Source organism: Polyodon spathula, chromosome 35 (assembly GCF_017654505.1).
Source record: "Polyodon spathula isolate WHYD16114869_AA chromosome 35, ASM1765450v1, whole genome shotgun sequence".
NCBI lineage: Eukaryota > Metazoa > Chordata > Actinopteri > Acipenseriformes > Polyodontidae > Polyodon > Polyodon spathula.
Window position 1 is genome coordinate 1,064,237 of NC_054568.1, and position 16,702 is coordinate 1,080,938.

Genomic DNA, 16,702 nt, shown 5'->3' on the forward strand with positions numbered 1-16,702 from the left:
ACTTATTCATAACATTTATTCTGTGGTTACAGTGTACTGCCAAGTAAAAGCCTTGGGAGATGGTGATAAACACACTATGACAGAACTGTGCAAACTTTACTTGACATGTGTCCCCAGGAACATCCAGAAGTCTTACTCAGTGACGCATCCATTCTCATAAAATATCATGCACAATTTCTGACTTACACACAATGCTCCGCTGACACACCAAAACACGTTTGTACTTCTTGTGACAACCTGTGCCACAGAAGAGAATGTGTTCAAATAGCTGCCATGTAAACAACACCAGACAATGGCAAGTGGCTGAATCTCATGATTTACTTAGATAGAACCAACACACCAGCACAATATGTCTGCAATAGTTTTGCACCAACAAACTGCCACCCCGATGTGTCCTCAACCAAATGGCCATCCCCAGGATCCCTCCTGAAGTTTAATGCCTCAAAATTCTTATTCAACGTGCAAAAGCATTTCAAACTGCCTCGAGAATATCTCCAGTTTCTATTAGCAAGAGGTTGCCTCACTGACAGAGAGTTCAGAAAATGCATGGCCGAACCTTTCACCTGCCGTTGCATCTTCAGGAAGCACTGAGCAAACTGGCAAACTGCCCCCGCCAAACCAAGCCTTACCAGATGACATGGAACTGCACATCCTGGTACGCAGTGCAACAACAAAATCCAATCTTCCACAAAACTCTGTCAACTTGCTTTCTAATCGTAACTTGAACGTATTTCAATGTAATTCTGACAGGGAAGACAAAGGTGAAGATTAAGTAAGTGTCAAATCAACAAGCATAGAACAACCTCACCCCAAAGAGCCTTTGTTATGTAAGGTTGAACTGGAGAAATAGGCTGTCATTTTCCACAATTCCACATTGATTAATTTGCTCGGCTTTTTTTTGCTCTGTTTGATGTCCAGTACTGTGTTTTTTCTAATGTTATAGTCATGGGATGTTTTTGCGGGTTACTGGACATCACCGCGTGTCCATCACCGCATTTCCATCAACATGTGACCCAACTGGAACACAGTCTACCTAGTGTTCTATAAACAAAGGTTCAGTAGATTCTTATTACCCTATTGCAGATTAAGGAGGAAGTTAGAGCAGTTACAAAGTACTTTAAAAGCCATATTGGCATCAATAATTGAATGTCAGCAATGCAAACATGCAGAAAGTCCTTAAGTCTTAAACAACAGATCTGTATAAAAATTATTTACAAGTTCATTAATGAATAATATTGTATATAAAATAGACAACTTTCTGCTGTTATCCTGGAACACCATCATTATTATGTGTTTTGCAATTTAACTTTAAAGACCAGTGCCGTAGTACCCCCTATATGTGATTAATTGGCACACTGGAAATGTGGGCTGTGTAGGGTGACACAGTGGTGGGGTTGCGCTCTACTCGGTCACACTGCAATGGGTTTGCGGTAATGGATGCACTGTAGTGTGCAGATACAATTAGTGCCAGTGATTGTCTTGTTTTTTACTCGGTTTCTTTATTACTGTGCGTTGCGAATCGCAGACATTGTTTTCTCTCGCTTGCTTTGTTATTTATTTTCTTATTATTCTTCTTGCTGTGCACCTATGAACACGTGATTTGGTCAGGAAAATCTAATCACTAGCGGCTGTTAGTCTGAGATAAAATGCATGATGATATTAAATATGGTTAATATGATATACCAATTTATGGGTACAACATAAAAAATAACACTTTTTTTAACATTTAGCATCATATACCTTGAGAATGTAGTCCTCTCATTGAGCTTTGTGGGGTTGTTGAATTATTCCGGCAAAAGAGTGCAGTGATTTCCCTGGAGGTCAACTGTTGTAGTCGAACCTTAATACTAAATGAGTAGGCAATGTACTTGTCTGTAGCTACAGATAATACAAAAAAATAATACATGGCCATACCAAAGGGTCTTCTGACCTGATAACACAACAAAGCAGATTAAATTGTTAGAGAGCTGTGGATCACCGAAATGTAAATTTGAATACTTACCACTTAATTTCCTTATTAGTATTAAGATCCTATGATCTTTTATTTGCATTCGCACATTCTATAGCTGTATTTAAAATCTATAAGAAACCACGTGGGACCACCACTTTCTCACCGTGGAGAGCGAGTGACGTCAGCAGGACCAGCTTCTCTGGAAGAGTCAATGGAGATGAGAAAGAGGCAGGCCCACGTGGTTCGTTGTGTATTTTTAAAATAATTAAAACACAGCTCCAGAATGCATGAAAGCAAACAAAAGGCACGGGATCTTAAAACTAATAAGGAAATCGGCACAGGATCTTAAAAATAATAAGGAAATCGGCACAGGATCTTAAAACTAATAAGGAAATCGGCACAGGATCTTAAAACTAATAAGGAAATTAACTGCTGAGGATTCATATTTACTATCCCATTTAATAACATTTAATTTTCAGGCAACTTCTGCTTCAAACAGGCCGCCTTCAGTTCCACGCAATCTTCATTGCATAAGGTTGTCTCTTGCTATTCTTGCACTGATTAAATCTCATTGTGTTTGATATCACACCTTTAAACAGCTGTTATGTTTTTCTAACTTGTTTTTTTACATTAACAATGTTTTTGTCATGAGATTATAAATTATAATGTAGATCCCCAAAAAAATATTTGCTGGTGTTTCATTCAAACATTTATTTTTCATTCTTTAATATTCAGTTCCGTAATATAGTAAATAAATTATAATTTATAAAATAGTAAATATACTTGTTAATTAAATATAATATTAACTCTACAGCCTAAAATACATTTGTTAAAGTTTTTTTTTTTTAAATCCAGTAACTTCCAGTAAAAGTAGTTATCCTGTTTTCCAGAAGTGGAAAACAAATGAATTAGAAATGAATGCTCTTATTGTGTCAGTTAAGACGTGGATGACCATGTGAGTCGGTGGGAAGCCTGCTCGATGATTGACCTGACTGTGCAATACACATGACCGAACAATTAAAGGAAATCCTGTGTTTAGATAAAGCAATGGTTAGCTGAACATAAAACCTGCAACCCCATACCAAAAAAGAATCATTTACTTGGACACACTTTCACTTGGCAGAACATTTCATACACGCAGACAGCATTCATAGAGATGGATCAAAAGAAAGCTGGGTGTTTTCTGCTCTGCGGTTTTCTACTTGCACAGGATTTCAAAGGTACACTTTGAATAATTAGAGTGTAAAATGTGTTATGACTCCTATCCTAACGTTTGATCATTTCCTTACAGTCTGCTCATCGAATGTATCCAGTCCTGACAGTCCTGGAGTGAATGAAATTACCCCAGAATTATCATATGGAGCAGAAGTCCAGCGAGCAAAAAGAAGCGGTAGGTCACTAATTAATCATTCAGTTACAGTATATGATACAGTATATGGTTGCAAAATATGAACTGCTGTCTGGCTTAATTCAATTAGTTTTAGCTGAGAAACATGTGCAGAAAATACAAATCTAATGGCTACTATACAAAGCACAAATGCTTTGAAATTAATGCAGCCTCCTGTAGAGTGTTGTGAGCATAAGAGTATTTTGTAAGTACGTAGGTGGAGAACGTTACCCAAGTGTTTTTAAATTACACTAAAAACACTCCTCAGAGTTTTTTTTTTTTTTCTGTTTCCAAAGTAATTTTCTGGAGTCTTAACTTAGACTATGTTTCTCCCTCCTGTCCTAGTGCAATGTAACCTGTCTTCATTATTTAAAGGGGAACTCAGCAGTACAAATAAATAAATAAATAAATCATAAACTATCCCACCAACTATGTAAAGATAAACTGAGTATTCTAAAACGTTGCAGATTGTAACGTAGTTCATTGTAACTTTTTCTCTTAATGCAGGAACTACATTAGTATTTGGAGCGATAGAAATTACGAAAATTGCACTGAGGGTGGCAGAAGCCATGAAAGGTAGTATTTTCTATGAATCACAACAATTTTGTTTTGGTAGTGTACTCTGAAATACTGGACCAGGGGTCAGCACCTCTGGTCCTGAAAAGACACAGACTCTCCTTGTTTATTTTTTTTACCCAAGCTCCTTAATCAATTAATTGATTCAATGATTGGTTTAATTGGCCATAATTATAATTTGTTCCAGGTGTTTAGCAATTGATGATCTCTACAAACCAAGGGTATCCAGGACCATGATTGCCGACAATTTTGGGTTGATGACAAGTTTGACATTTGTTGTTTACTTAATCCTTAAATTGAGTAAAATTATAAGTAAGCCTTTCCTTTCTCTCACAATGAGCACCAATAATATAAGAAATAAGTGTTAAGAATTCACAATGAATTATATATGAACTAATAACGTATTAATATCAGTATAATAAAATAATAGGAAGGGCTCCTGAGTGAGGCATCCAGCTAAGGCACCTCTCCAGAAGTGTGGGGTGTGCCCTATAGCCTGGAGATCACTGCTTCGAATCCAGACTATGCCATCGCCGACCGTGGCCGGGAGTCTCGAGGGGGCATTGCACAATTGGTCGAGCGCCACCCGGGTTGGGAGGGCTTAGGTTGGCAGGGTAATCCTTGTCTCACCGTGCACCAGCGACTCCTGTGGCAGCCGAGCGTCTGTGAGTTGGTTGCAAGTTGCTGGCAGAACTGTGTTTCCTCCAAGGCGACAGGTCCGGTAGGCTTCGCTGTCGGCTTGCAGTGTGAAAAGAGGAGGTCGGCTGACAGTATGCGTTTCGGAGGATGCACATGCTTATCTTCGTCTCTCCTGGGAGTTGCAGCGCTGAGACAAGGTCTTAAAAAAACAATTGGATATTCCAAATTGGGAGAAAAATGGGGTAAGAATAATTGGCGATTAAAATGTTTTAAAATAAAATAATAGGAATTCATGATAAATACACTCCTAATTTCCTTAGTGTTCAGGGTTCTAGTTCTGTGTCTGGAATTCATGATGAGTTACATGTGAACAATTATTTTAAAGTGTGATCGATATTAGTCCTGTTTCAGCTAAGTTCCCATTTGCCTTTTGTTTTGTATGTCCCTCACTTTATTTGTCTGTTTTGGCTCGTCTACTCAACTGTGCTTCTGCTACTTATTTTTTCTGTCCCTAACTGCTGTTCTGCATTGGGTCTCAGTCAGAAACTGCTATTACTTGGGTCTTATGCTTTACATGCAGGTTTTAAAATGAAAATGCAGGTTTCAAGATTTCAAGTACAAAATGAGGGTCACTTGAAGTGTCTGTATTTAGTATTCAGATAAAGTCTTTGTGACCATTGGCAGAGAAGTCTAAATCTCATCACTACTGGTTGTTCTACTCTTTTTGTTCTTGCAGTTAAATTGTACAGTAAAACAGTCGCTGTATAGCTGTCATTCTGGTATTTTAGGCTAAGGGCATTTTTCAGATATAAAAACATAAGAAAAAAAAAGTCTTTACAGCTAAGCACTAAGTGCAGGGTGCGCCCTATAGCCTGGAGATCGCTGGGTTGAATCCAGGCTATACCATCACGACTATGGCTGGGAGTTCCCAGGGGGCGGTGCACAAGTGGCCGAGCACTGCTCAGGTTGGGAGGGCTTAAGCCAGCAGGGTAATCCTTGTCTCACCATGGACCAGCAAGTCCTGTGGCAGCCGGGTGTCCGCGGGTAGGCTGAGATGTTGGCGGAACTGTGACAGGTCCGGGAGGCTTCGCTGTCGGCTTAAGTGTGAAAAGAGATTGGTCAATAGCATGCGATTCGGAGGACACGTGAGCTTCTCTTTGTCTCTCCGATTTCAATGTGGCCTGCGGCCTCGTACCTTCAACCACCCAGGCAGTGAGGTGAGAATTGTCTTACCGCACACCCTTATATAATGGCAAAAAAAAAAAGAAATAATTACACAAACTGGCTTTTTTAAGAAAAAAAAATAAGAAGTATATTATGTATCCTTCCACTGAGAACAAATAGTCCCTGAAGACTGTTTGATTGTAACATATATTTGTACTTTGTTTTTTTATTTGCCATAAACATTACATTGAACATTGGCCATTTATAGTAACATTTTTCGAGATGAAATGACATTTGTGAATTGAAAGCAGACTGATATCCCACTTTTGAGGGAGGATTCAAGGAACAGCCAAACACTGCACTGCACTGGCACTCGAGGGAGGATTCATGGAACAGCCAAACACTGCACTGCACTGGCACTCGAGGGAGGATTCATGGAACAGCCAAACACTGCACTGCACTGGCACTCGAGGGAGGATTCATGGAACAGCCAAACACTGCACTGCACTGGCACTCGAGGGAGGATTCAAGGAACAGCCAAACACTGCACTGCACTGGCACTCGAGGGAGGATTCATGGAACAGCCAAACACTGCACTGCACTGGCACTCGAGGGAGGATTCATGGAACAGCCAAACACTGATCTGCACTGGCACTCGAGGGAGGATTCATGGAACAGCCAACTCGAGGGAGGATTCATGGAACAGCCAAACACTGATCTGCACTGGCACTGGAACAGCCAAACACTGAGGGAGGATTCATGGAACAGCCAAACACTGCACTGCACTGGCACTCGAGGGAGGATTCAAGGAACAGCCAAACACTGCACTGCACTGGCACTCGAGGGAGGATTCATGGAACAGCCAAACACTGCACTGCACTGGCACTCGAGGGAGGATTCATGGAACAGCCAAACACTGCACTGCACTGGCACTCGAGGGAGGATTCATGGAACAGCCAAACACTGCACTGCACTGGCACTCGAGGGAGGATTCATGGAACAGCCAAACACTGATCTGCACTGGCACTCGAGGGAGGATTCAAGGAACAGCCAAACACTGCACTGCACTGGCACTCGAGGGAGGATTCATGGAACAGCCAAACACTGATCTGCACTGGCACTCGAGGGAGGATTCATGGAACAGCCAAACACTGATCTGCACTGGCACTCGAGGGAGGATTCATGGAACAGCCAAACACTGCACTGCACTGGCACTCGAGGGAGGATTCATGGAACAGCCAAACACTGCACTGCACTGGCACTCGAGGGAGGATTCATGGAACAGCCAAACACTGCACTGCACTGGCACTCGAGGGAGGATTCAAGGAACAGCCAAACACTGCACTGCACTGGCACTCGAGGGAGGATTCATGGAACAGCCAAACACTGCACTGCACTGGCACTCGAGGGAGGATTCAAACACTGGAACAGCCAAACACTGATCTGCACTGGCACTCGAGGGAGGATTCATGGAACAGCCAAACACTGCACTGCACTGGCACTCGAGGGAGGATTCAAGGAACAGCCAAACACTGATCTGCACTGGCACTCGAGGGAGGATTCATGGAACAGCCAAACACTGATCTGCACTGGCACTCGAGGGAGGATTCATGGAACAGCCAAACACTGCACTGCACTGGCACTCGAGGGAGGATTCATGGAACAGCCAAACACTGCACTGCACTGGCACTCGAGGGAGGATTCATGGAACAGCCAAACACTGATCTGCACTGGCACTCGAGGGAGGATTCATGGAACAGCCAAACACTGCACTGCACTGGCACTCGAGGGAGGATTCATGGAACAGCCAAACACTGATCTGCACTGGCACTCGAGGGAGGATTCATGGAACAGCCAAACACTGCACTGCACTGGCACTCGAGGGAGGATTCATGGAACAGCCAAACACTGATCTGCACTGGCACTCGAGGGAGGATTCAAGGAACAGCCAAACACTGATCTGCACTGGCACTCGAGGGAGGATTCATGGAACAGCCAAACACTGCACTGCACTGGCACTCGAGGGAGGATTCATGGAACAGCCAAACACTGCACTGCACTGGCACTCGAGGGAGGATTCAAGGAACAGCCAAACACTGCACTGCACTGGCACTCGAGGGAGGATTCAAGGAACAGCCAAACACTGCACTGCACTGGCACTCGAGGGAGGATTCAAGGAACAGCCAAACACTGCACTGCACTGGCACTCGAGGGAGGATTCATGGAACAGCCAAACACTGCACTGCACTGGCACTCGAGGGAGGATTCAAGGAACAGCCAAACACTGATCTGCACTGGCACTCGAGGGAGGATTCATGGAACAGCCAAACACTGCACTGCACTGGCACTCGAGGGAGGATTCATGGAACAGCCAAACACTGCACTGCACTGGCACTCGAGGGAGGATTCAAGGAACAGCCAAACACTGATCTGCACTGGCACTCGAGGGAGGATTCATGGAACAGCCAAACACTGCACTGCACTGGCACTCGAGGGAGGATTCAAGGAACAGCCAAACACTGATCTGCACTGGCACTCGAGGGAGGATTCATGGAACAGCCAAACACTGCACTGCACTGGCACTCGAGGGAGGATTCATGGAACAGCCAAACACTGCACTGCACTGGCACTCGAGGGAGGATTCATGGAACAGCCAAACACTGCACTGCACTGGCACTCGAGGGAGGATTCATGGAACAGCCAAACACTGCACTGCACTGGCACTCGAGGGAGGATTCATGGAACAGCCAAACACTGCACTGCACTGGCACTCGAGGGAGGATTCATGGAACAGCCAAACACTGATCTGCACTGGCACTCGAGGGAGGATTCAAGGAACAGCCAAACACTGATCTGCACTGGCACTCGAGGGAGGATTCAAGGAACAGCCAAACACTGATCTGCACTGGCACTCGAGGGAGGATTCATGGAACAGCCAAACACTGCACTGCACTGGCACTCGAGGGAGGATTCATGGAACAGCCAAACACTGCACTGCACTGGCACTCGAGGGAGGATTCATGGAACAGCCAAACACTGATCTGCACTGGCACTCGAGGGAGGATTCATGGAACAGCCAAACACTGATCTGCACTGGCACTCGAGGGAGGATTCAAGGAACAGCCAAACACTGCACTGCACTGGCACTCGAGGGAGGATTCAAGGAACAGCCAAACACTGCACTGCACTGGCACTCGAGGGAGGATTCAAGGAACAGCCAAACACTGCACTGCACTGGCACTCGAGGGAGGATTCAAGGAACAGCCAAACACTGATCTGCACTGGCACTCGAGGGAGGATTCATGGAACAGCCAAACACTGCACTGCACTGGCACTCGAGGGAGGATTCAAGGAACAGCCAAACACTGCACTGCACTGGCACTCGAGGGAGGATTCATGGAACAGCCAAACACTGATCTGCACTGGCACTCGAGGGAGGATTCATGGAACAGCCAAACACTGATCTGCACTGGCACTCGAGGGAGGATTCAAGGAACAGCCAAACACTGCACTGCACTGGCACTCGAGGGAGGATTCAAGGAACAGCCAAACACTGATCTGCACTGGCACTCGAGGGAGGATTCAAGGAACAGCCAAACACTGATCTGCACTGGCACTCGAGGGAGGATTCAAGGAACAGCCAAACACTGATCTGCACTGGCACTCGAGGGAGGATTCATGGAACAGCCAAACACTGATCTGCACTGGCACTCGAGGGAGGATTCAAGGAACAGCCAAACACTGATCTGCACTGGCACTCGAGGGAGGATTCAAGGAACAGCCAAACACTGATCTGCACTGGCACTCGAGGGAGGATTCATGGAACAGCCAAACACTGCACTGCACTGGCACTCGAGGGAGGATTCAGGGAACAGCCAAACACTGATCTGCACTGGCACTCGAGGGAGGATTCAAGGAACAGCCAAACACTGATCTGCACTGGCACTCGAGGGAGGATTCATGAAATTTTGTTTTAAATATGTTTCTGAAATCAGAGGGTAGTGGTGAGATGTATCTGTTGTGTCGAGTTTAAATATTGCATGCTCGCTAGTCAGTTTTACAAGCCGCTATTTAGTTTAATAAGTATATGCTGCATATACAGTATATTACATGCTGAGTGAGACTTGCATGGTGATTTCTCAGGTGGCTTTTGAATAGTGTTACTGATTGCCTCAGAGTTTTCTTTGTTCTCTGACTAAATAAATACCACAGTATATTTGCCAGTTTTTTCTGTAATTCTTAGTAACAGACATGAAAAAAAACAGATTGAGTGATTTAATGCTGTTTCAGTTGTAGGTTGACGTTTTTATCTACAGAAACACAGTTTGGAGAATTGTTTCTATTAAGTCATTAATAGATCAGGTAAGTAAGTTGGTCTATGATGTCATAGCCATGCGGTAAGAAAATTATTATCGCACAGTCATGTGATCTTGTTCAGCCAATCACAGCACTTAATTTATCCAAGCCATTTTATAAACTGTTATCTGCCACAAGTGTTATTCAGTCTGTAGTATTTTGTATTTCATCGTATCCTGCTGTAACTATCACTAACACTGTTATCTGCTGTGATACTAAATCTTACTGTGTCTTATACTTGTACTTACTAGAGCCGAAGTCCCCATCAGGTATTTACTTACCTGATCTATTAATGACTTAATAGAAACAATTATCTAAACCGTGTTTTGAAGGTTGATGGGGTCCTTAGTACCCTCGTGGGAATGTGGCTGGAGCCTTACGGTAAACATTTGATCAAATCGGGTAATTAAAACTCCAGCCACAGACTATAAAAGACGCTGAGGAGGGACGTAAGCCTGTGGAAAAAGTATTAAACTAGAGTAAACAATTGCTATATGTACTGGCTAAAATACTTGCTTGCTTGGCCAGCACGCCCTTTATTTTACAGTGTTTTGTGTCTGTTCAAATCTTTTGCTTGTTTCTTTAATAAAAAGCTGAGCGCTGTAGCACCTCAGTTTCACCCATCATTTCATTGTTTTGGAGTCTGTGTTTCTGGTATGACGTCACCCCTGCAAAGCCATCCTTTCACAGGGCGATTTACAGCTTAAAAAAAACACACACTTTACAGCAATCTCAGTTAGGCTATAATATTAATCCTAACAAAAACAATGGGCTTCTCAGCAATCAGCTTGGAAGCTTAATTGAGATCAAATCTGACTAATAACGAGTGCAATGCATAAATCAGTTTCAGGACAGTTTCAATAAGAGCAGTTGCAATACATTTAATAGAGTTATATTTAAGAGCAGAATTGGATACAAGTGAGTAGTAACTGCAGCAGAGTATTTAATTATGGATGGACGAAACATGCAGGTGGTCACTAATACATTTTCCAGGAGAAAAAAAAAACAGATGGGAATGTAACAAAACTAAAAAGTAAAAAACATTGCACTGGTTAATTGAATAGGTCAAATGCAGCCTACTCATATTTGAGAGACAGACAAAATCAGAGGCATTGTTAATTCACCTCTCTTCTTAGGAAACAGCCTCAGGTAAATCTGTAAAATCTGTGATGGCCCTTTAAATATCAGGCTCATTCACCATGCTAATGTCTGTGATAATGATTGCCATGAGATAAAAATGTATGCATGTTGACAAATGTCATATGCATTTGCGCTAAATTATCTGAATTGCTCTAAAGGGTCAATTTGAACAAATACGGCAAAGTTTGCGAGGATCGTCACCACATTAGTTTTGTTAAAGAGCTATCTGGGGCTGGTTTACATTGCAGTGCTAACAGGGCTCAACCAAAGGCTCCCTTTACTTTTCAATTTCTCTAAGTGTTACAGCATGACAAATGATAATCGTCCCATCCCGACCTTGCATTGCCAGGGAGTGTTTGATTTATTTATTTTCACATTTCTGCTGCTCAATACAGATTTTTTGTCCCTCCCAGCTTTGGCTTTACTGAGAGGATAAACATTTCAGCACTGATAATGAGTTCTTTATGTGTTTTGGCACCAGGTCCTGCTAAAACAGGGAATTGCTCGCTACAGAGTTCAAAGCATACATTCTGCCAGAAAGTTTTTTGTATAGTGTAACTGGTTATTCCTGTTTTCTTGTGAAGCTGTATCAATAAAGGAATTAAAAAAAGGTTTTATACCAGTGTTTTTATGCAGCACATTATAATACTGCAATAGCTAGTCGGACAAGACTGCACCCCCAATGATGTTATTGTAGTCCTTCACAGCTGTGTGTATTTTGATGTCTGCCATGTGCCAATTGCCATCTCTAGCTTTCATTTGCATCTTCTCTGTGTCTCCAGTAAACACTTGTGGATTGTGGAGTACATCGAAACCTCCCTCACGTTCTTCCACTTCACAAATAAGGGCACATCTTTCTTCAGTGTGGTTACCGTTGCATTTGTCGGCTGGCAAGGGGTTCAAAACATTACTTTGAGCATGTATGCTTTGCATTTGTATTCTGTACAAAATGTTTCTGAGGAAATCCTATACTATCAGGCACTTCAAGTGAACCTCATTACACATGTCAGACGCTAGGGCTATTTATTTGCAGATGTGTAAATTTACCAATGATTCTATTACTTGCTTAAACAATTAAGGCAATTGACTGGACCTGAGCGAGCAAAACATACAAATAATATGTAAAATCAATATGGCCGATAGCAACAGTGTTTAAGAATGACCTTTTTTTTCTTTAGGATAACATCTGTGCTTCCAGTATTATTTTTATAACACAGCTGGACACTTGAGAAGGACAATACAAAGTAATATTTGCCACAGAGTGAAAATAATATTATTTGTGCATTTAAAAAAAATATTAGTTTAATTCTGTGCATTGATACAGCTCCTTACTAACAAGAACCCTTTCCTCACTGGGGGGTTAGAGAGGGGATTAAACCGTTCCCTCCAGGCAGTGAAGATGTAAGTAAAATAACTAAGCCCCTCACCTGGCAATTCTAAAAGATATAAGGGCACAGCTGACTGTTGATTTTTTTTTTTTTAATAGTGTAATTTATTTCTCATTAATTTCAGAAGTAGGCCTACCAGTATACATGCTTGATCTGCATTCCATGCCTGTGCCATGATGTGGGCAGGGGCATGGTGAGGCAGGGCAGTTGGAAGGAGGAGACTTTCAATAGGAGAATGATTAAGGGATGCACGTGCAGATTGGGGTATAGTAGAGTGTTGGCGGCCACGACAACAAGTTAGTGAAGATAGAAGGGGCGTGTTTGTATGCAATGTCATTCTGAGCTACTAAAAAAAGCTTATCATATCTTATTAGCAAGTCGCTACAATATATTTAAGTTATATTTTGAATAAATACTGCAATCTAATGATGCAGTTCAGGGGTGTCAATGCTTCCAAAATTTGTGTTGAGAATAGGGGAATATTGATATGTACTGTACACCTATGATAGCAGCTTGTCTGGGTGATGGTAATGGTCCATCGTTCTGCATTCTCGCTTGGCTGTTGTGTGCAGTTGCTATATTGGTTGAATGCACAGACAGGTTTGCGAGGAACAAACAGATTTGCAAATTGCTCAAAAAACTGCTATATTCCAATGTCGTGTAACTGCTTTGTGCCGTATTGGAATATCTCTCTTTTTGTGCCAAATGATAATTTTTTTGCGAGGTATAAATTTAGCAAGGGGATTGCGTGAAGATCGAAGACAACTCCCAATGCGCATTACAAAAAAATGTGGGCTCTTATTCATGCTTCAGGTCATGGTTAGAATGCTGTAGTCTGTTGATATGGATAAAGAATGGATAAAAAAACATAACAGAAGTGGAGTCAGAGGTAATACTGGTAACACAGACTATCGATACACTCCTAGATTTATGTGGGAAAAGGTGCTTTGGTAAGGCAGGAAAGCCTGACAGCTCCACCAGACAAAACTGCAGTAGACCTATTTTAATTTGAAAGATAGTGAATGCTAATGTGATAAGTAATTCCAAACCCTGGTCGAAGGAAGAAAAGCAGGATATTCAGCAACAGGTAACAGTTCCAGACTGTTAAAATACTGTAGTTGAATTGCACACAATAATGTTTTATATACATAGACTGTTATTGAGAAAATATAATACAAGATTTCCGTATTTAGAATTGAATTATACAAATAATACAAATAAAAACATGTCCTGGCATTACTCTGAGTACTTATTTAATGTTTAACTTTTAAACAGTATTTATTATTATGTTTTCATATCGTTGTTGGGTGAGCACCCCCAGTCATTTTTCAGGTGGAGCCAGTAGTTGACCATTGTGTGGAGTAGTGGCCAGCGCTCCGGACTCTTCACCGCAGTGTTACGGGTTCAATTCCAGGTGTTGGATTCTGTTTCAGCAGCTACTTTATTTTTATACTTTTACTGTATGTGTGAGGAAGCCCCCTCACATGGAATCACTTTTTCAAAATGTGTAGTGTCGTTGCACTATTTAATATTAGGGGGTCAAACCAAATTTTAGATTTTAATAAAATAAATAACACACTGACTTGTGTAAACAATTTTAATTTAACTTAAAGGTATCTAATATGAAAACACTCAAAACATTTTTTTTAAATGTTTAAAAAAGCTTTTTTACACACCAGAATGAGCTTTTTATTTGGCAGGCCACCATCTTGTTTTTTTTTTTTTTTTTTAAACCCTTGTCAATCCTAAACATTTGTAATATAGCTTGGCCATTTATTTTTATTAAATCAGTTACTTATTTTTTTGCTTTATAAAAAACGGTACTTCGAAGTGACTGGCAGTTTAAAATGGGAGTGTGGCATAGCACAGCTCTGCCCTTTAGAAATTGGCAGGGATGGGGTTAAATTCCCCAACCTGCCTGGGTTCATTGTGTTCAGGTGGCTGGGGTTGATTAGATGATTAGTTTAATTAACCATCAATCAGCGCCCAGCCACCTGACATAAAAGGAGGCCTCTGCTTCTCATTTGGGGAGAGGGAGCTGAGGAAGCAGGTTGGTTGGTTGGTTGGTTGGTTGGTTGGTTGGTTGGTTGGTAGGTAGGTAGGTAGGTAGGTAGGTAGGTGTGTAGGTTTGTATGTATGTATGTATGTATGTTTGTTTGTATGTATGTTTGTAAGTTTGAATCCAGTAAAGGCATTGCCCAGCCTGGAAATTTTTTTATTTTATTATTTTTTTTTTTTTTGTAGTTCAAAAAAATAACTATTTTATTATAAATAAACACAAAAATGAAAGGGCACAAGGGCCAAAATAAAGGGATTTAAACACAAATAAAGCAAGACAAAAAGCAAAAATAACAATTTCCAGGTTGGGCAATGCCTTCACTGGATTCAAACTTTCAAACATACAAACAAACCACCAACCTGCTTCCTCAGCTCCCTCTCCCCAAACGAGAAGCAGAGGCCTCCTTTTATGTCAGGTGGCTGGGCGGTGATTGATCGTTAATTAAACTAATCATCTAATCAACCCCAGCCACCTGAACACAATGAACCCAGGCAGGTAGGGGAATTTAACCCCATCCCTGCCAATTTCTGAAGGGCAGAGCTGTGCTCTGCCACAGGGAGGATCTATGTTTCATGCAAACAAACAGTCCTCCTAAAAACAGGGCGTCTCCCTGTCCCACACGTGGGGTGTTGGCACTCAGTTGCCATATTGTTTTCATGTAATTTAACCAGCAAAAACAAAAGGGCATGCAAAACTGCAGCTGAATGTACAGTATCTAAATGTGAAAAGTTAATTGTCCGCTCCACAGATATGTAAATGAGTAATTTTTAAAGCTTTGTAATTTCTCAACTATATGTCAAAACCAAGTTATTTATGGCTTACATAAGAAAGGGTATATTTGACTTTTAAAGATTATATATATATATATGAGACACACACACACACACACTCACACACACTATGGGTATTTTTAAGGGTTAACCTTGAGGTTGCGTTTCGGTGGGCACTACTGTAACCTGATACCTATCTTGTGACCCTAGCAACCTGATACTACCTGCGCCTAATTTGTTCATGTCATTAGTTCTTGCTATATAAGCACTTCAGTTCCATGTCTCTCCCTCTCTTGAGAGTTGTACCTGCGTTTGCTATTTACTATCTGTTACCCGTATTGATCATTTTCATTTGGCTATTCTTCTTGGACTTACCCTGATCGTTTTGTCTCTCAACCCTATCTCGGATCGTCCCGTGGACACTGAATATTCTTTCGGCTTTCCCTCTTGTACTGTTCACCATGTATTCTGCTGCCTCGGGCTTTGAGTTTTCCAGCTCAGGAAGTAGCCCTAAGTTATCACGATCAGCACCTACTCAGTCCCGCAGTAGGAAAAGACCTACTCCTATCATGCAAATGGTGGTGAGCCATTTTATAAGAATTGGCCTAAAAACATCTCCTCAAAACCCTACTCGACCAAGGTATCGTTATTCCATCAGGGTCCGATCGAAACGCCATGTTTCTATCGCTATGTGAGGCTCTATCAGCAGAGCCAGTCTATCCTGCTCCTGCTCCCAGGTCTTGCGCATCTAAGCAATCAACTCCTGCAGCCAGACTCAGTTCAGCCACTGCTACCAATGCTCAAGCTACAGCCACTTCTTCCAATCCTCAGTCCAACGATTCTTCTGTAGCAGAATTACCCGACCTCATCTTCTTGGATACCAAGGAGCACCTGCAGCCGCTGGCAGACGCTGTATCAACTAAGAATTCCAGGCAGGATGTGCTAGAAAACATCTGCTTTCAAGCAAGCTGTCACTCCTCCTGCAGTCATCTCCAGCAGAAGCCTCTCTCTTCAACCAGGCTTCAGCCACCAGATCAGGTTCAGTCAATTCAGCATCTTTGCAGTCTCTCAGGAAATACTCAATCACTCCTCAAATAAAGAAAAAGATCATCGAGGGTAAGGACGTCAATTTAATTTCACTTTTAATTGCATCCTCTGAAGTAGATTGTGGTGATTTGGCTGTCACGTTAAAATCCTGTGATCCGACTGTTAAAAAAACTAACCAGAGTTTGTAAATGCTTTTTCCATTTTTCGAGACACACTCGGCTCAGT

The 16,702-nt window shown here is 42.1% G+C and overlaps 1 protein-coding gene across 1 annotated transcript in view; it reads left to right on the forward strand.

Moving 5' to 3' along the window:
• Positions 1 to 3,019: 3,019 nt before the first annotated feature.
• The window catches only part of LOC121303695, a 32,108-nt gene continuing 18,425 nt past the window's right edge, over positions 3,020 to 16,702 (forward strand). Inside the window, exons 1-3 of the mRNA XM_041234459.1 lie at positions 3,020 to 3,171; positions 3,243 to 3,341; positions 3,846 to 3,914. Of these exons, the coding sequence (XP_041090393.1) occupies positions 3,108 to 3,171; positions 3,243 to 3,341; positions 3,846 to 3,914 (232 nt within the window). The 5' untranslated portion in view covers positions 3,020 to 3,107. The remainder of the gene's footprint in view (positions 3,172 to 3,242; positions 3,342 to 3,845; positions 3,915 to 16,702) is intronic.